This window comes from Gossypium hirsutum, chromosome D07 (genome assembly GCF_007990345.1).
Source record: "Gossypium hirsutum isolate 1008001.06 chromosome D07, Gossypium_hirsutum_v2.1, whole genome shotgun sequence".
In the NCBI taxonomy this organism is placed as follows: domain Eukaryota; kingdom Viridiplantae; phylum Streptophyta; class Magnoliopsida; order Malvales; family Malvaceae; genus Gossypium; species Gossypium hirsutum.
The window spans coordinates 35,454,528-35,474,822 of record NC_053443.1 but is presented as its reverse complement, the minus strand read 5'-3'; the positions used below and the strand labels follow the sequence as shown (position 1 = coordinate 35,474,822).

The following is a 20,295-nucleotide window of genomic DNA, read 5'->3' as shown; positions in this document are numbered from 1 at the left end:
AGCTTTAAAACTTAGTAAGTTCGTATAACATGGAATTTAACTTACCATTTAATTCACATTTAAGGTAAGCACACAAAACATGCTCAAATCAATTTGGCCAAATGCCTAAACACATATCCTCATCAAGCATGTTAGTCATGAAATTCATGTAATAACTCATATTCACAATTGTACATAGTCATTAAGCAAGTTTCATACACATCTATCTTTCATCCCACTTTTCAACATGTCAAATATCATCACTTTGATGTATTTCAAGCATATACGGGTAATAATTCATTTCGTACTCATATTGTTTCATATCAAAATTTTACCCGTTGAATCATTTAAAATATCGATGGATACATGAGTAATATACACTAAGTGTACAAAAATGTAACCCGTCAATTCACATAATATTCGTCAATTCATATTCGAGAATGCTCGTGTGAGCATATAAACGGGAAGCTCATTTGAGCTATATAACGGGAAGCTCATAAGAGCCATAATCGGGAAGCTCGTGAGAGCCATATATCAGGAAGCTCAAGAGATCCAATATAGGAGTGCTCATGAGAGCTAATAAAGGGACGCTCTTGCAAGATGTGGTGTGTCCGTACAACATGCAGGACCACAACCAATTCGGGAACTCTGTATCCATCGAATTTCATTTATTCGAATAGGACTTAATACTTGTCAGTCATTGTCGGATATGTGATTAATTTCATATACATGGAAATAATACAATCACATACATACAAACCAATTAACACATATAAATTCTCAATTTAGTTACACGAACTTACTTCGACAATTGTACGTTGATTTGTAAGCTACTAATCCGTTACCTTCTCTTTTCCACGATATAAATTCGTATTTAATCTATTCGGATATATATGAATGAATTTAACATTAATTTATATTCAATTCAATCCAATTCATATCTTTGGAAAAATTACCATTTTTCCTCTATACATTTGATTAATTACGATTTCGTCCCTAGGCTCGGAAAATGAAATTCATGCAATTTAATCCTTATTCCAAGCCTAGCCATTTTTACATAAAACATTAGCAGCTCATGTATTTCATAAAATTTAGAATTTTTTCCATTAATTTTACATCTTTTCAATTTAATCCTTAAATCATATTTTCATCAAAATTCCCTTTACAAAAGTTGTTTATCTATCAACAACCTTTAATTTTCTACCATAAAACTTCATAATTCATACATACTCATCCATGGAAAAACCCTAACACTTTCATAACTTTGCAAATTAATCCCCGAGATAGTTAAATTAAGCTATTACGATCTCGAAAATATAAAAATCATTAAAAACGGGACAAGAATACATACCTAATTAAGCAATATAGTTGAATTCTGTAGTTATTTGATCCCTTTAGCTATTAGAATCCAACTTTTGCACTTTATGCAATTTGGACTTTTTCATCAAATTAAACATGTAATCGGTAAAATTTTCTCAACAAAATTTTCATAAGATATTTGTATCATAATGCAGACCCTAAAATAATATTAAAATAAATTTTCTTCCAAACTAGAATTTGTGGTCCTAAAACCACTGTTCCGATTTCACTGAAAACGGGTTGTTACATGGTGTTAGAGATAAGGATAAGCTATGGAGGCGATAAGGTTTCATGTGATTTTTAGACTCAAACAAGTTATTATGATCTATGTTGTCTAAGTATGTCATGTTTTCATAAGCATGAAATATGATTGTATGTGCATGTATTGCATGACAATGGGAAAAACCTCAAGGAGATAGATGAAGATAGGAAGGGAAATAGGGAGAGAACCTATTAGATACCGCCTCGGGTGAAGCTCCGGGCCTTGCAGAGGAAACACTGTGGTGTTCGAGCATCAATGTTAAGTGGTGTAAAGGAAGTAATGGAAGAAGGATTCTGGATATAAAAATTATGGAATGGTATTTATCGCAACAACGGTATCGACTAATCCTTCAAGGCGACACCGTGACGATGATATATGGCATAAGATCATAGATGAAAGACACTATGGTAGTTTGGTATGAGGTACGTAGCGTAAGACCATGGATGAAAGATGCCATGGCAATATGGTACCAGGTAAAAAGGTATATGGCGTAAGACTATGGATGAAAGACACCATGGCAACACGGTATAAGGTATAAAGTATGCGGTGTAAGACCATAAATGAAAGATGCTATGACAGCCAAGTATAATGAGTAAGACCATGGGTGAAAGAATCCATGACATCATATGATAGTGCGCCAGGATCATTGAAGGCCCCCCAAGTCAATTTTGTTGACGGTATCACGATATCCAATCCTTGGGTATCGCGATACCCACATTGTGAGGGGGCAAAAAATAACGTTAAGCGTAGTATTTATCTAACTGAAGAACCAATCATTGAAAGCCCGTTAAAGGGAATTTTGGGTACAAAGAGGGTCAGAAATTAGCTGCTAAAAATAACCAAATTTGGCTAAGGAGAGGGAGACATTTAGGCTTAGTTTTTAGCTAGTTTTCCCTTAGTTTTTTTTTAGTTTTTCTCTGCACTTTTCTAGGGTTTTCATTTTTCTTCATCTTCCATAGCTGTAAAAGTTATTTTTTCTACATTTTCTTCTTGCTCTTAGTGTTCTTGTAGTTAGTTAAAGTAGTTAACACTGTAGCTTAGGTTTATTTGCAAATTTAGTCCTTTTACTTTAGTTGTAATGACATTTTTAGTTTTCGTTTAATGAATTTCAGTTTCTTTTTATATTAATCTGTTAAAGCTAGTTCCTTTTATGTTTATTACTTTAGATTTTTATGTAATATGCTTCTCTTTACATTTCCTTTAAGTTCTCTTGCATAAAAAATCCAAACTTTAACATTTTTCTTAAGCTTTTCTTTAATGGCTTCCATGTTCTCCAATTTTATGTTTGTTAGTTTAGTTTTTCATATGAGTAATTAAAATTTTAAAGGGGTGGTTGATAAATATATGGCGAGCTGATTTTTTGGATGAGGGACTAAATTGTAATAAATTGGACTAATTTGAATGAACCTAAAAACTTAGGATTGACAACCTTAAGGGAATATTTAGGTAAGTGAGATCGAGAGGAGATCTTGTTGAGCACTGATTCATTAGTCCCGAGTTGGCCAGTGATATCGAGAGATAAACCGGACTTACTTATCCAACTTGGTAAAATTGAAACCAAGAGGTAAAATGGAACCATTTTAGGAGTTTAAGCAATTTGGATCCCTAATTCATGGATAAGTGAACCACATCGAGATCAATCAATCACCGTTTCTTATCTATTTTTTAATTTCATAATTTCACACATTTTACATTTTAGTCATTGGTAGCTAAATAGTAGGTTAGTGTAATCACTCTTGACTTTATGATTTGCCATAATATAATTTTCTGTGATTAGTTGCTTAGACTCTCCATTTTGCATACTCGTTAGTGAGAAATTGTTCAATCTCCAACTCTCTTGGGTTCGATCCTCGGAATACTCTTGTATCGCGTTGTACAAATATATTAAAATTGACCTGTCACACTTGCAAACATCGCACATATTAGTTTTATTCGATTGTTGTCTTTAATTGTTGATTTCTCTCCCTCGTTCGCGAGAGTAGGGAAGGAGAGGTCTAATATTCATAAAACTAACTAAAATTTTGACTAAGACAAACTTACTTATCAATTAATAGTATAGCTACAGTGAGCAAAAATATCGTTCCCATGAAGACTAAAAATATTAGTAATTGCTGTCTTTCTATTATTTAACCAAATAATTCAAGTGATTGATTAAAATTTAAAATTAACTAAATTAATTAACTAATGAACACGACAAAGAACAAAACAAGAAAATAACCGATTAATAACCAAGAAGCAAAACAATAACTAAGAAAGAATTCACCTAGATTTCATCTGTCACTACCAATTTAAATTATGCAATTTCTTTACTTAGTATCTTGCTACGTAGAAATCCCTAAATTATGCAAATATATCTTTCAAGCATAAGAGCAACTGACTCTAGGTTGATTAATTGAAATTTCTTTCTAATTAAAACCCCTGCTAACTCATGCTATGGATTCCACTATTAGATTTAACTCTAATTTGGTACATTTATGCTGTCCTATTTCTAGGATTGCATGCAACTCCACTCAATTACGCAAGATTTACTCTTAAATAGGGTCTATTCAACCACCGATTTAAGCACATCAAACATAGATCAATAATCTAGAAATATTAAACCAAGAATTAAGCACATATAATTAAGAACAAGAAACTAAGAATTTATTGCGTAAAATAAAAAAATCAAACGACATAATCCATCATAAGGTTCATCTCCTTAGGTATTTAGAAAATTAGTTCATGCTTGAAAATAAAAACATCCAAGATACAGTATGACCGAAAGAAATAAAGAAACTTATGATAATCCCCTAAGAAATCAACTGAGAATCTTCAATCTTGATAGAAATCTGCTTCAAAATCGGCTTCAATGGTGTTTTTTGAGTTATTTTCTTGAGTATTCTCAGACGACTCCCTCCTATTTTCTTATTTTTATCATATACACGTCTTAGAATGTCACAATTTTTAGTAGTTCGGTGCGTAATTCCGTGAAATCGACACGGCCTACCACACGCCCGTGTGGGTCACACAACCATGTGGCCAGGCCGTGTGGAATGGTCCAGCTCGTATAGCTCATGTAGTTTGCTCAAATTTTTTGGTTTTTGCTCGTTTTTCGCTACTTTTGCTCCCACATGCTCTATTAAGTATCAAAACATGAATTTAAAGGATTAGGGGCATAAAATTCACAATTAACATCGAATAATCACCCAAAAACGCATTAAAAATAAGGTTAAAACATGTTATTTTTAGCACTTATCACTGTCAAGTCACAAATTATTTTAATCACACCAAATCATATTCCAATCCATTTAATGAAAATTAATCCATAATATATTTTTCTACTTTTGGAATGCTTTGCATAATGATCCTCATACTTTTCAAAATTTACGATTTGATCATTTTTTTCTTCATATTTTCACTTTTACAATTCGTTTCACATACCGCCATCTCCAATATGGGTATACATCAGCATTAATATTAATACGACACTTACCTGATCCATATTTAAAATTTACCCCTAACATAGGGATTTCAGTACTTAACTTTACTTCTTGCGACCTTATATCACTTATCGTTGCACATTCTTTAAGCCAAATTCATAATCCTATTACAATATCATACGTATAGGATTCACATTATCAACACTCCTTAACTCATTCAGCCTTTAGTGAATAGTAAAGAATCAAGATAATTACGCGAAAAAGATCACTAGGCAGGAGTACGATAGTACTATTTAATAGAAGTACACAAGTGGTTAAACCTTTAAAAGCATAAAATTTAGGCGAATAAGATAATAATACATAAATATGTTGAAGTTTATATCAATATTTAACTTGATTATAATGTAAAACAACTTATACGAATATAATATATACGGATCATCTACTGAAACTAGATGGATTTAAAGTTTTTATTAATGCAAATTCCATGGAATTTAGCTAGTATCTTGTTCATCATAGGCTAAAATGGTACATAATCACCGGATTTTACCTGGTAGTTCAACCACTTAAATAGTCACTAAAAATAATTTCAGTAACCCAAGTTATATAGTTTCCCAAAAATATCTTCGAAAATTGTAAAAAAAATAATACAATAATTAAAGTTAAAATAAGGTTTTTAGAATCTAGCTAGTATTTAAATCAATCAGGTTATTGGTTCATCGATCCAGTCAGTTAAAAAAGTGTGATTAAATAAATTATTAAAAATTTATAAAAATAAAAAATAAAAAATCATTTCAATTATTGGTTTAACTGGTTTATTGACATGATTCTTAATTTAATAGATTTAAAATTTTTTCTTAGACTGATACCTCAACTGATTTCTAATTTGATCGATCCAGATTTAGATAATTAAAATTAAAATAATAAGAATAACTTTTTTTTAAGAAAATAATGAAAATTATTAGCTATATTCTAACTTTGATTTTTATATATTTATAGAAAAAAAAGTACTATGATGAAAACTTAAAGAAATATAACGTATGAAATAAAGGAATCTTATTTTGCTTTTCTTCTACGTACCAAATATACAAAAAGTAACCAAAGATTTTAACTTTTTTATATTAATTTAATTAATTATCATTTATTTTTTATGCATTAATAAACTTTTTTATTTTAATTTAAAATATAAACCATCTTAATAATTTTACTTATAAAATTTAATCATTTAAATTACCCGGAAAATTTCTGATAATTTATTACCTAAAACACACACACAAATAACCGAAAAGGAAATTACGCAACTGTACTTTTTTTCCGCTACCAAACATTTTCCATTACAAATATTATTTTCTATTATTATTAATATCATAATTATCGCAATACCTAATAATGTTGTCTTTTTTATTTTAACAAAAAATATATAATTATTTTTCATATCAAAATATAAATATAAATAAAATATAACTGTGCGTATTACGCATCAGAGTGTAAAATAGCTCCTCTACCATTAAATACTATTAACACCGTTTACTTTCACTGAAAATTATCATTTTTATTTTTATTAATTTTCGCCCACCCTCCATTTTTCTGATCGACGATCGACCGAATCCCAATTCCTCGCCGCCAATTTTAATCCCTCCAAATTCCCAATTGAAAACCCTAATTTGTTTCCCTCCACTTAGTTCAGTGCATTTCTTCCCGCAAAAAACAAAAGTTTGATTTTTCGTTTCCTTTTTAAACTTCCCTGAGATTCAAAATTAGCTCAAAACCTTGATTTGCTCAAGCTATAAAGGACACGTGGCGATCTGCGTCTTGCTTCGCTTCCATTGCTGCTCAAATCTCGGTGAGTTTAGTTTAGTTTAGTTTAGTTTTTTTTTTTTAAATTTTAAACTGTAGTTTATGCGTAAATGTTTGCTTATACACTTTAATTTTGTAAAAAGTTTTAACCCTTTAGTTAAAATTATGAGTTAAATTACTTAAATTAAATATTTTTGAGCTGTTGAACTTGGATCCATTTGCTCTTTGTTATTTAGCTTTGAAATTAGAGGATTTGGGTTTTCAAATTTATTCAAATTTAGCTGTTTCTTTAACTGAGAAAAATGATAGAAGGAAGAGAAGTTAACTGTAAATGTATACCTTTTTTGCTCTAAGATATGGAATAACCCAACTCTAAAAAATGCTTGAATGTGGCTTAACTCTGATGATTCATTGATTTAGCTTAAAAATTTCATCATTTTTTCCCCATCCCGTGGTTTCTCAGAGCTTAAAAGTTAAGATCTTGAATTCAAGGATAAGTAATTTGGTTTTAAGTTTGTTTGAAGGTTGCATGACATGGTGGAGTAGAGTTTTACTTGGAAATGTGAAGCTTGATTTGCGAAAAGATCTAAATGTCTTCTTGATGACCTTATGCAGGAAAAATGAAATGGTTGAATATGACAATTCAGCTACTTTTATGGTTTATCATGTTGGGATCTCTATAACGTTTGTTTCAAGAGTTTGGTTTTGAAAATCATTTGAATTTTCCAAATGGAAGCGAACAAAGCGGAGGCTCTTAAAGCGAAAGAGATTGCTGAGAAGCGGTTTGGTGAAAGAGACTTTAAAGGTGCTAAGAATTATGCAATAAAGGCTAAAGCGTTGTATCCTGAATTAGAGGGTATATCACAGATGGTGTCCACTTTCGAAGTTTATGTTGCATGGGAGACTAAATGTAATGGTGAAATTGATTATTATTCGATTCTTGGATTGAAGCCTTTTGCGGATAAAGAGGCAGTGAAGAAACAATACAGAAAGATGGCTGTGTTACTTCATCCTGATAAGAATAAATGTGTGGGAGCTGATGGGGCTTTCAAACTTGTATCCGAGGCGTGGACTTTGTTGTCGGATAAAATCAAGAAAAGTGCCTATGATATCAAGAGAAACAAAAAGATGCCTTCTGGAGTGGTTCAAACTCCAACATATGCCTCTGGGGTTACTGGTGTAAGCAACTCTTTGAATTCAACCTCACAAGGTAGACTTGATACTTTTTGGACTGTATGCACATCTTGTAAAGTTCAGTATGAGTATCTTCGGAAGTATGTCAATAAGAGACTTTCGTGTAAGAACTGCCGTGGCACTTTCATTGCTGTTGAAACTGGGTCTGCTCCAGTGAATGGTTCGTTCCCCTATTGTCCCTGGTCTTATGTGCCGAATAATGGATATGCAAGTCATGGATATGATGGGGTCACATACATCCCGACGAATGCTGCTGCTTTTACTGGAAATGTGGTCTCAGGTTATCATTCTGGTTATGGGTATGATTATGTTTCTAACATGTCATTTCAGTGGAGTTCATTCTCTGGAACTTCAACTGGGATCATGAGCCTTAATGGAGTATCTGCCATTTCCACTGATTCTGTTTATCAGACCAACAGAGAGGGTAGAGGAGCAGGGTCAAAGGTGAAGTCAAGTGCCAATGGAAAACATTCTATGAAAAACATTGTCACGCCGACAATTCCAAATTTGTTCAATGGCTATAATGATTCTTCAGGATCTAAGACTGGTGGAGTTGAGAAGAAAAGGAAGGTTATTGTTAATTCCGATTTTAAAAGTGGATACGTAGACAAGGGATTGAAACCTTCAGAAGCAGGATTAGCAAATGGACATGGTGTTGAGCCTGATCCAAAGCTTTCCAACCCAAGTGAACCTCCAAATAGGCGATGCTTAACACAACCAATGTTTGATGCTAGAAAGTTGTTAATTGACAAGGCGAGGACTGAAATTCGGAAGAAATTGGAAGAGATTAGGTTGGCTTCAGAGGCAGGTGCTGCAGCCTCAGCAGTTAAATTAGGCATTGAAGGAGTTCAACTGCCAGCAGCCGGAAAGGCTCCCAAGATATCAGATTTGACTTTTTCTGTTCATCAATTAGCATCAAATAAAAGTGCACCGGTCTCAATTACTGTTCCGGACTCTGACTTTCATGATTTTGACAAAGATAGGTCAGAGGAATGCTTCAAACCAAAGCAAATATGGGCACTGTATGATGAAGATGATGGTATGCCTCGATTGTATTGCTTGATTCGCCAGGTTGTTTCTGTAAAACCATTTAAAATTCTCATTACTTACTTGAGCTCCAAGACTGATAACGAATTTGGCTCTGTGAATTGGGTGGATTCTGGGTTTTCTAAATCTTGTGGACACTTCAGGGCGCGGAATTCTGACATTATTGATCAAGTCAACATTTTCTCTCATCTTCTGAGAGGAGAAAAGGCTGGAAGGGGAGGCTGCGTTCGCATATTCCCCAAAAGTGGAGATATTTGGGCTGTGTATCGGAATTGGTCTCCAGATTGGAACAGGTTGACTCCCGATGATGTGAGGCATCAATATGAGATGGTGGAGGTGCTTGATGGTTACTCTGAAGAGCTTGGAGTTTGTGTTACTCCCCTTGTCAAATTGGTTGGGTTCAAGACAGTATATCAAAGAAATACAAATAAGGATGCAATTAGATGGATACCGAGGAAAGAGATGTTCCGCTTTTCGCACCAGGTTCCTTCGTGGTTACTTCAAGGAGAATCCGGTGATTTACCCAATAATTGTTGGGACTTAGACCCGGCTGCAACTCCAGATGAGCTTCTTCATGCTGCAACAGAAGCAAAGGCTTAACATTAACCTTGTCATGCATGAAAAGATACAGAAAAAAGCATGATTAGTTTGGAATTTGGTTTACCATTCTTACAGAATTTAGATTTGACTGTAGAAACATTTCACACTTTGTTTAGCAGCCAATGCAACATTAATTCCTGATGAATTTAGAGGATGTAATATTGCTGAGGATCAATATCCTATGCATCTACAATTCTGAATCTGTTGAATGTTTTTGGTTACCAAAAAATGTTCTTGTTCATACAAGCTTTAACATCTCTTGTTAGTTTTGGAACTCAGAACCAATGCAGCATGTTTGATCCACAAGGTCTTCCTCTGCTAGCGGTCTGGCTGGTGCAGGTGATAGCTGCTTTACTCAAGTATATGCATATGTTCGACACAGATGTTCAATCTTCTAAAAAAATTTAGAAAGTTATATCAGTATATTCATTAACAGTTATTATCTGTTAAATATAGATATTGGATATGAATATTTTAAGAAAAATGAAAATTAGAATATAAGGGTAAGAGTAGGTTTGATTCCTATGGTACCGAGGTTTTTTTTTTCTTTTTTATTCTTTCAATTTTGATCTTTATATTTGGCCAATTGATGTTTTATGCTTCTTGATTTAACATATGAAAGCACATGAACGATAAATGAAGACGAAGAAATAAACATATGTTTTAACTGTGAAAAGTTTTGATAATGAGTTTTGGCCCCTTCTTTTTTTTTTTCATAGTTTCTATTGTTGTATTTGTCTTCATATAAATTTCCATGAAATGAAAGGTCGTTCGTGGCTGCATGCTCGGTTGACACTCTCTACATGTCAATTGTCGAGTCTCTGTCCAAATGTGTTAATTATATATAGATATATATTTTATTATTTAACCATGGTTGAATTTGTGTTATAAATCAATTGGATATAACTAAAATTTATTGGTTAATTCAATTGGGAAATATATAACTAAAAGTAGCAAATATTTTTATGAGATTATTTTTATCTTTTTATAATTTTATACCAGATTTATATGTCGAAACCATCTTTTGAATAAAATTGACTTCATAATATTTGATAAAACTTGAATATTTTTATTGTTAAACCGTTGGAATTTTAATAAAAAAATATAAGTTACCATTAATTTTTTTGTTAGGTGTGATCGGGCACTTAGAAAATTATCTTTAAAAAGAAATTTGAAAATTCTTTTAAAAAGACGATTTATGGGCCTACGTTAAAAATAAAAATTTGAGTTTGAAAGTTAGTTACGCACGAAGAAAATTTTAACAATCTTACAACGCTCAAAATTAATACATTATTAAATTTGCGGTGTCTCAAATTTCAAATATTACAAGTTCAAATCAACATATTTAATTATAATTCTTAAAATATTTAATATGAAAATAAATTATTTAATTGAGTGAATTAAAATTGAAAATTTGCAAAATGTGACATTTTACTTTTATTATAATAAAATAAAATTTTTATTTACTTGAATTGAAGAAGGATATTCCAACATTAAAAAAAATAAAAAAAAAAGATAACATTTCAATAATTTTGGCAACCACCTCATCTTCTAATGCTAGTGTTACCTTATTATTTGAAAAGAGACAGTAAGAAAAATGTCAGAATTATTTAACGAGTATACATGCTATCCACACTCATCAATAGGTAAAACACAAAATACACACGAATGGCTACACATATAATATATTAACGTTAGCATTTTTGTACAATCACATTACAAGACAAACAGAAACAATAGTCAAATAATAATAATAATAATAAACATTATCAAATTCATCTTATTTCCAATCATGGATCACCTGGAAATAAATGGGATAAAACATATTGCAAGGGCCAGCGATTAAAGTAAACATGAATCAAACATAGAGTGACTCCCACCACAAATATACACTCGATGTGACTAATGTTTTAAGAGGAAAAACAATTGTATGAAACGTTAAAAAAGCTAATTTTAGATAAAAAGAAAAGAAAAGAAAAAGGTTTCATTCTCTTCAGCGTTCAAAAATCATATATGCGATTGAACTTGTAAATACCTTGGACCCTTCGTCTAGTTGTATCTTTTCTGATCGTCGACAAGTTTCGTTGCAGCCTCTTCAATGTGTGTGAAAGCTAGGACCAGGGAAGAGTTGGAGATATCCGGCGAGAGAGACGGCAGTTCCCTTCTCGCTTTTCTTAAAATGCTTTCTCCCCGTTCTTTTTCTTTTCTCAAATCGTCACCCTCCCCCGTTTCGTTCTTTTCTGTCCTTATCCCTATCTTCAATAACTGCCTCTTTTAACCGCCTCATGTCCCTACATTTCTAATATATATTACATATATGTAATATTACATACTACATATATTATGCGCGCGCGTACATATCTATATAAGTATAGAATAATAATTAAAAATAACATGATGAGATTTCGGGCCATCAAATTAATATGCGGAAAACAAATATTTTATTTTCGAAAGGAGTGGATGGTGACTCAAAGGAACGCATAAGTAGAATTTTTTATTTTCAGGAAGTGTGTAATTTCGGTCTTTATTTGGGGTACCCCTCTTCCATGATAAGGCCACTAATAATACTTTGCGTTTTGTTGTTGATAAGGTACACATTAAGTTTTCTGGTTGGAACGTTAAACAACTCTCTCTAGCTGGTAGGGCTTTCGATTCTAAGTTATTTTATACAGTTAATGATGATCCCTGAAAGCTTGTGTGAAGAGATTGAGCACATGGTTAGACAATTTATCTGGGGTTCTTACAATGGGGCTAAAAAGATGGCTTTAGTGAGTTAAGATTCGGTGTCAACTTAAATCACATGGAGGTCTTGGGTTGAGACATTTAAAGGACCATAATACTTCTTTCATGATGAAGGTTGGTTTCAGTATTGTGATCAATTCCAATGCCTTTCGGGTTCGGGTTCTCCTATTAATGTATGAGGTTCAAAGTAGATTGCCTGAGTCTTTATCGAGAGGATGCTGCTCTTTCTTATGGAGATCCCTTACTAAGGTATGGCCTCTTATTCGTGAAAATTTACCTTGGTCCGTAGGTGATGGGAAATGTATTAATAGCTGGCGGGACCCTTGATTTCCAACTATTGGACCCTTGTATAAGCAGATCCTTTCTTGCTCTAATCTTGACATGGATTGTCCTCTTAGTAATATGATTACAGATGACGATTCTTGGAATTTAGACTTCTTTCGGCTGTGGGTTACTGAGGAGATCATTAATAAGATTGTTGGAATTCCACCGCCTTATTCTTTATCTGGACCTGATAGGATTATTTGGGGGGCACTTCGATAGTTTCTTTCTCCATTAAAAGTGCATATGGTAAGCTTCGGGAAGGAGCTTGGAATCTGAAAGAACTGATTTGACAGTTTCCTTAGAAGTTTCAAGATCTGCAATGAGTTAGATTCTTTATGTGTGTAACACCCCTAACCCGTAACCGTCGCTGGAATAGGTTAAGAGGCATTACTGGACTTTCAACTTAGTTCAGATCGGTAATTCATCAAACATTTAACAAATATCAAACTAATATGATTCAACCTCATACCTATCCTAATATCAAATAACAGTCAAGCATTTTCCAATTCACCAACTCATCACATACCAATATTATCATATGCATCAAATCCTTCATAAGCAAACTTGCTAAAACATATCATCTTATACACATTTGACCATTATAACAACTAAGCCAAATCTCAATGCTTAAGAACATGAAAACACATAACTATACAATAAGCTAAAGTAACTAAAAACATATTCCCATAAACTAGCCTATACAAGCCATATTTACACAACTTCCATGAGTTCAAAAGTACCGAGAAATCGACTGGATATTGTGATGCTTATTTCCGATGTTGTCGGAATTGAGCTAGCTAACGAACCTCTATAAAACACGAAGAAATAAACTAAGTAAGCATTAAAACTTAGTAAGTTGATATATAAATAATAAGCAATCTGTTAACATGATTTTACCAATCCTCATAACATGTTCTCAAGATAATACAATCAAAATTGCACATAGTTCCACTATTTACTCATGTTCAGTTCAAGTTGTCTACTCGAGTCATAGTTACTAAATTATTTATATCTTGCGCTACAGAACTTCAAATTAGGATCTGCTTGATTTTCCTGAAACTAGACTCACATATCTTCTTACCATAAAATTTTAAAATTTTTTGGTTTAGCCAATAAGTACAATTAATTCTTCAAAGTCATCACTATTATGCTATCTGACAGTCCCAACCCTCTTCTCTAAAAAATAATTATCTATTAGTACGGGGTTTGGATGATATTACCATTTGTTTCTCTTGAAAATAGACTCATTAAGAATTTTAATAATATAAATTCTAACCAATAGTTCTTTTTATACAATTTTTAATGATTTTCCAAAGTCAGAACAGGGGATTCCAAAATCATTCTGACATTATCTTACAAAAATTCAAATATCTCATAATACGATATTCTTTTGCTTACGATTTCATGTCTTATTCAACCTCTAATACGATTCCCACAATTTTTAGTGATTTTTCAAATTTATACAACTGCTGCTGTCCAAAACTATTTTATTGCAAATTTTACTCTTTCATGATTTCTTTCATACATTTCATAAAATTTCGTTTCCAGTTCCATACGTCCTCATAACACATATCATATTTCATCTATACAATTCACATAGATCATATTCCATTTCATTCCTAATCATATAATCGGTAACAGTATAATGCCCGCTAAACCTAATGAAACATCGAAGGATACTCGGGTGATACACACTATGTGCATTAATCGGTAATCCGTCAATTCATTATTATTTATGCTCTTTCGAGCCATGATCGGTAAGCTCATTCCGAGTTGAAGAATGGTAAGCTCTATCGAGCTAAAACGGTAAGCTCATAAGAGCTAATATATTGGTAAGCTCATACGAGCTATGGTGAGTCCGCAACAAATGCAGGAGATTGACCAAAACGGTAACCCTAGTGACATGTCACTTGTATCCTACGATTTTTCATAGTTTAAACGGGACTCGGTATTACTCAATACATTTCAAATTAAGCAATTCAATACCGTTTATTTCAACCATTAAATTCACATATATATATACATATTCATTTCATACAATTGCAATTAAATGAAAGTTCGATTCTAATTATACGAACTTACCTCAAGTTGCTCGGGTGAAAATTATCGACTATTCTCCGCTTTTCCTTTTCCCCGATCTAATCCCAATCTCGACTTATCTTGATCTATATATTATCAAAATCAGCTTATTTAATCAACTATTTATTCAGTTTAGTCCAAAACACACATTAGGGCTATTTTACACATTTGCCCCTAAACTTTCACATTTTTACAATTTAGTCCATATTTCAAAACAACACAAAATACACATAATTGCATTAAACCCATGCTTGGTCGAATTCAATACATGTTACTAGCAACCCATATTTTCATTTTATTCACACTTTTAACCACCACATTTCACATTTTATCAATTTAATCCCTTTTTGACATTTCTGTCAAAAATCACTTTACAAAACTTGTATATCTAACATTAAACCTTCATAATCTATCATTAAACACTTAAAAAACCAAGCATTCAACAATGACATCATTTGAAATCTATAACAGTCTCAAAAATGAAGGTACGGGCTAGCTAGTACTAGTTGCAACGATTACAAAAACATAGAAATTATCAAAAACGGGACAAAAATCACTTACCTATTGAAAAAATAGGGTTGGACGAACCTAGCTCAACAATGGCTTCCTTTTTCTCTTTTAATTTCGGTTGATGATGATGAATAAAAGATGACGACTTGTTTTATTTCATTTGTTTTTATCATTATTTTAAAATTACTTAAATAACCTTTAAAAACATCACTAATTACACAAATGCCAAGCCATCACATTCCACTATCTTCATTAGTGGTCTAATTACCATATAAGGACTCCTAATTTAAGGTTCTATAGCTATTTAATACTTTTAACTACTAGAACTCAACTTTTGCACTTTATGCGATTTAGTCCTTTTTATCAAATTGAGCATGTAAACAATAAAATTTCTTCACGAAATTTTCACCTAATAATTATATCATGATGTAAACTTTAATATAATAATAAAATTAATATTTTAACTTTATATTTGTGGTCTCGAAACCACTATTCTGATTTGACCCAAAAACGGGCTGTTACAATGTGGTTTACTCTCAAACAATGTTTACTTACGAATGCGAAGAATGCAACAAGAGGAGTAGGAACCGATAATGCTTGTGAAGTTTGTGGACATGTTTCCGAAGATGTATTGCATGTGCTTAGGGATTGCCCTGCGGCTAGGGACATTTGGAACAAGCTCATTCCAACAGATAAGCTCTCTAGATTTTATTCTGGACCCATTTTATGAGTGGATGATAGAAAACCTTCATAATAAATAGATTTTGGCCTGGGGGGATTTGATTGGTCGTGCCTCTTTGGGATGGTTTCTTGGTGCATCTGGAAAAATCGCAACATTTTTATTTTTCAGGGCATCTCCTTAAATATTGATGAAATCATCAAGGTATCTTATAGTTGGGCAAAAAAGTATGCTTCTATTTCAAAATCTCCATCATACAGAACACAAAGTCTTGTTGCTAGCTCTCATCTAGAAAGGAATTCGGTGTGTTTGACTATAAATGGTTCGGTTAGGATTGCAGATGGTTTTGCTGTTGCTAGGGGATTTGTGTGTGATCACAATAGGGGTGGATTTTCGATTTTAGTAGATATTTGGGTACGTGCATGGTTGTAGACACTGAAATTTAGGGTATCTTAGATTGTTTGAAACTTATTCTAGAATGGGGTTATGGAAGTGTTCTAATTAAACTGATAGTTTTAAAGTTGTTAATTCCATTCAAGATGAATCGTTTGGGGGTTCCAATTTTTCTCTTGTCAGGAGAATTCATCAGCTCTTGAAAATTGTAAGGCATTGGAAAATTCAGCATATCTCTCGTGATGAAAATAAAATCCGGGGATGGTCTTGTTAAGATGGTTTGTGATAGGAGATTAGGTCTACGATTGTTTGAAGATTCTCTCTTGGAGGAATTAGTTTAATTACTATTGTGTAATTTGTTTCTTTTCACCAAAAAAATAAAAAATAACATGATGATAACAAATAATATTAAATAAAGCCAATAAACACTATAAAATAATTCATACTAAAAATCATAAAATTTAAACTTGACCCAAATAAATATAGTTACTACATTATAAAACTAGAATAAATCTAGAAGGGTTAATATATACTTTACCCCTGAATTTGATAATTTGTAATTAAATTTTTATTTTGGATTTAACTGTTATCTAAATTTCGATTTCATAACATTTGGTACTTGTGATGATGTTGCACCACCAGCCAATAATATGACACATGTAAACCTCATATCATGGCACATGACAAGCATTAATAAAAATGAAAAAAAATCATTAAAAATATCAAACTTATAAAAAAATATAAAAATTATTTCATGTTCGGATTAAATTTAGACAAATAAATGTCTAGGTTCAAATGAACCTAGATGCTATTTTGTCCAGATTCATTTCAGACATGTTTTTATATTAATTTTATATATTTTAAATTTTTTTATAAAAAATTTTGATTGTACTAATTTTGAACTATATATAATTAAATACTAATAAATCAATACTTCACAAAACCTCAAATTTTAAAAATTAAAAAATAATAATATATAAATAGTAACAACTAAAATAAATTTGAAAAAAATTATTTCCTTAATAACTTGATAATTGATTAAAAAAATTAACTAAATCACTAAAAATAAAAACATGTTAGAAACAAAAAAAAAATCAAGAAAACCCATAATAATTGAAGCAAAAGCAAAAAAATAAATAATATAAAAAATATCAATTAAACTTACAAATAAATAATCTATTTAGTATAAAAAAAAAGTAAAGATGAGAATTGAGCAAAAATAAAACAAAGTCGTTGACTTTATTGAATATAAAAGAAATATTTTTGAAGTTGAAAAAATAGAGAAAGGTACAGAAGAGTTCTAAAATTTTCTAAAAATATTTGAGAATTTTTTTAAATTTAAAAAATAAAAATACAGTAAAATAAAAAAATTTAAAAATTTATAAAAATACATGAAAATTTTTTGGGAAAAGAAACACTTTCAAACTAGCTCTTCTTTTTATAGAAATTTTGAATCTCCCTTTTGTATTTTCGAACTTGGGATGTAAATATGTTGTATTCCTTTTGTTTCGAATTTTTTTTAAATTTTATTTGAAAGGATAATCCCGGGAGAGCTAAAAACGTTGGATACTTACTTAATTTAGCTATCTTTGATACCAAATGATGCGAGCTCGACCTCATAGGATGATTATGAGTTGTGAGAGTTCCCGATCGAAATTAAGATGTATTGAATGTAATGAGATTTGTAAAGGTTGAAAACGTAAATGGAAGGCTTCGTAATGGTGATTTAATGGATAATAGAGGACAACAGAAGGATAGGTTTGAATTCGATTTAAGGACTCAAGAATGAACCAATATTATATAACAATATTGACCCAATCCTTATATTAGCACTTAGAACGAATGCAAAAAGGAAACAAGAACCGTGATCCTCTATCTAGCAAGATAGGAACCAATCGTATAAGGGTGAATGCCACACTTCTAAGAAGTGATAAGTTCAACTGAAATAGATTGATGCCACAAGAATGCTTGATAAGTCAATTTGAGTCAAATAAAAACAAGGAGAGTGAACACTCACAATAAGATTAAAATTTATCAAAAGTTGTTACAAAATGTCTTAAGCCTCATATTTATAGGCTTTACAAGGATCCAAGCGAATAGGCATGAGATAACAATCAAAATAAATGTGTTTGATGTCCATTAATTCATTCAAAGCATCCTTTAATAGTTTCTAGACGTTGATGATGCCAAAATCCTTGTTCACATTGTGAATTTTTTAATCCCAAACAACCAAATACATTGGTCCTTAAGAGTTAACTGATTGTGCATGGAATTGATTGGTTTCAATAATGTGAACATGAGTTGAAGCTGCCTTGGTGACTGAATGGACACTTGGGATATGTAGATCATTAGTGCAGACTGTGTCGCACGAAGAGTCTAAAGGTGTGAATAGCAAGAAGCGAATAGTTCCATAGGTGAACTTGGTAGCCAATCGAATGGTCAAGTGTGAAAACACTTGATGCTTTACTTCTCATGAAATGGCTCATGGAATGTTGTGTTCAGCTCTTTAAATGTTGTTTACGCAACACGAATAGTTTGGGAGGAATCTTCATGAAGCATATTGCATGGGATGCATGATCCGCATGAAATGTATGGGTTGCATGGAATGCATGAAATGCATGATTCGTATGGAATGCATGGAGTGCATATCCAAACTCGATCAATTAAACCTGTGGTAGCTTCTTTAAACATTTGGCTAGTGCACGAGTAATTGGCCCTCTAGGAAACTCGTTTGAATTTTGCAAGGTTTCACGAGTTGCTTGTTCGACATCAAGGCCTTTGGTTGGGTTCATGCTCGCATCATTACCTAAGTAAAATTAAATGAAAGGAAAACACAGAAAATACAACAATTCATAAGAACAAATCTCAATGACATAAATGTGCTAGGTTAATTGTCTTCTTCAACTATGAATTATTAAAACCTAGTAATGATGTTATGAAAAAATCCATTGGAACTTGGCTATTATTGAAATCATATTTATTTAATTATTAAAATTTTCCAACACAATTCTATGTTAAATCAACTTAGTAATTTCATAAGAAAACATTCATATTAAGTGAGGTAACAAAATATTTCTATGCTGAAACAATATAATCACATAAATTCTAGGGTTATGCAAGGTAATAAAGTTTTTCAATATTATTATTAAATTTGACCTAATTTTATCAAAAATAAGATCAAACATGCACCAATCAAATATTGTGTCAATTAATTAAAATCTAGGTCTGATTAAATAATTAATTCAATTGCACCCATACATTCGTAATGCACAGGTAACATGTCATGATTTTATCTGACTGAATAAACAACCAAGACACATAACATCATTAACAACATTTTAACAAATCTAAGCTAAGAACATTCAATCTAACAACAATAAATTTAAGTCATTATGATGAAGTTGAAAACATAAAAATATTTGACAAGCATGTTCATCAGTGCAAAACAAAATAAGAGTAAAAAAAAGGAAGAACAAGAAGACAAATCCAGTGTTTTTCTACTTGTGCTCCCTCCATTCTTTCTTTCTGCTTCACTTTTCTTGCACAAATCTCCTTAGGAATGCCGAAATTTTACTGCCTAACATGCCTTTGAGTTGCTTCTCTCAACTTTTTATGTTTTTCTCACAACTGAGAAGTAGAAGAATGAAAAATAAGAGAAGGAAAGATGAGTGAGTGATAAATGAGTTAAATGAGTGATCAGCTAAGGCCTAGTTATACATAATTAGGTTAGCTATTTTTAGAAAATTTGAATCCTTAATTTTTTTCTTCTCAATGGTCGACCCTTGCTTGAAGGAGAATAGGTGGAAGAATTTGCTATTTTTAGTCGATTCATACATGATTTACGAGGGAAAGAAGCTTAAAAATGGGAGAAGGGATGGAAGAAAATTTCATGGAGTTTTTTGGTTTTTTAA

The 20,295-nt window shown here is 31.9% G+C and overlaps 1 protein-coding gene and 1 long non-coding RNA gene across 3 annotated transcripts; one reads left to right on the top strand and one right to left on the bottom strand.

Moving 5' to 3' along the window:
- The first annotated feature begins 6,501 nt into the window (after positions 1-6,501).
- LOC107954746 (uncharacterized) lies at positions 6,502-9,912 on the top strand. Of its 2 annotated transcripts, none has more exons than XM_016890400.2 (2): positions 6,502-6,862; positions 7,432-9,912. In XM_016890400.2, exon 2 carries the CDS (start codon positions 7,546-7,548, stop codon positions 9,655-9,657), a length of 2,112 nt encoding a protein of 703 aa, XP_016745889.2. In that variant the 5' UTR covers positions 6,502-6,862; positions 7,432-7,545; the 3' UTR covers positions 9,658-9,912. The 2 variants fall into 2 exon arrangements, with proteins under 2 accessions (XP_016745889.2, XP_040952507.1); XM_041096573.1 differs by having other exon boundaries at positions 6,534-6,862; positions 7,341-9,912.
- An 8,478-nt stretch (positions 9,913-18,390) lies between these two features.
- LOC121219065 (uncharacterized) lies at positions 18,391-20,056 on the bottom strand. Its single transcript, XR_005915654.1, has 2 exons — positions 19,886-20,056; positions 18,391-19,190 (listed from the first exon to the last, which is right to left on the bottom strand). It is a non-coding gene; the product is annotated as an uncharacterized lncRNA (long non-coding RNA).
- Between the last annotated feature and the right edge of the window lie 239 nt (positions 20,057-20,295).

Bases quoted from the DNA above. Each gene is read 5' to 3' on its own strand.
- LOC107954746 (XM_016890400.2), top strand. From the start codon at position 7,546: ATGGAAGCGAACAAAGCGGAGGCTCTTAAAGCGAAAGAGATTGCTGAG.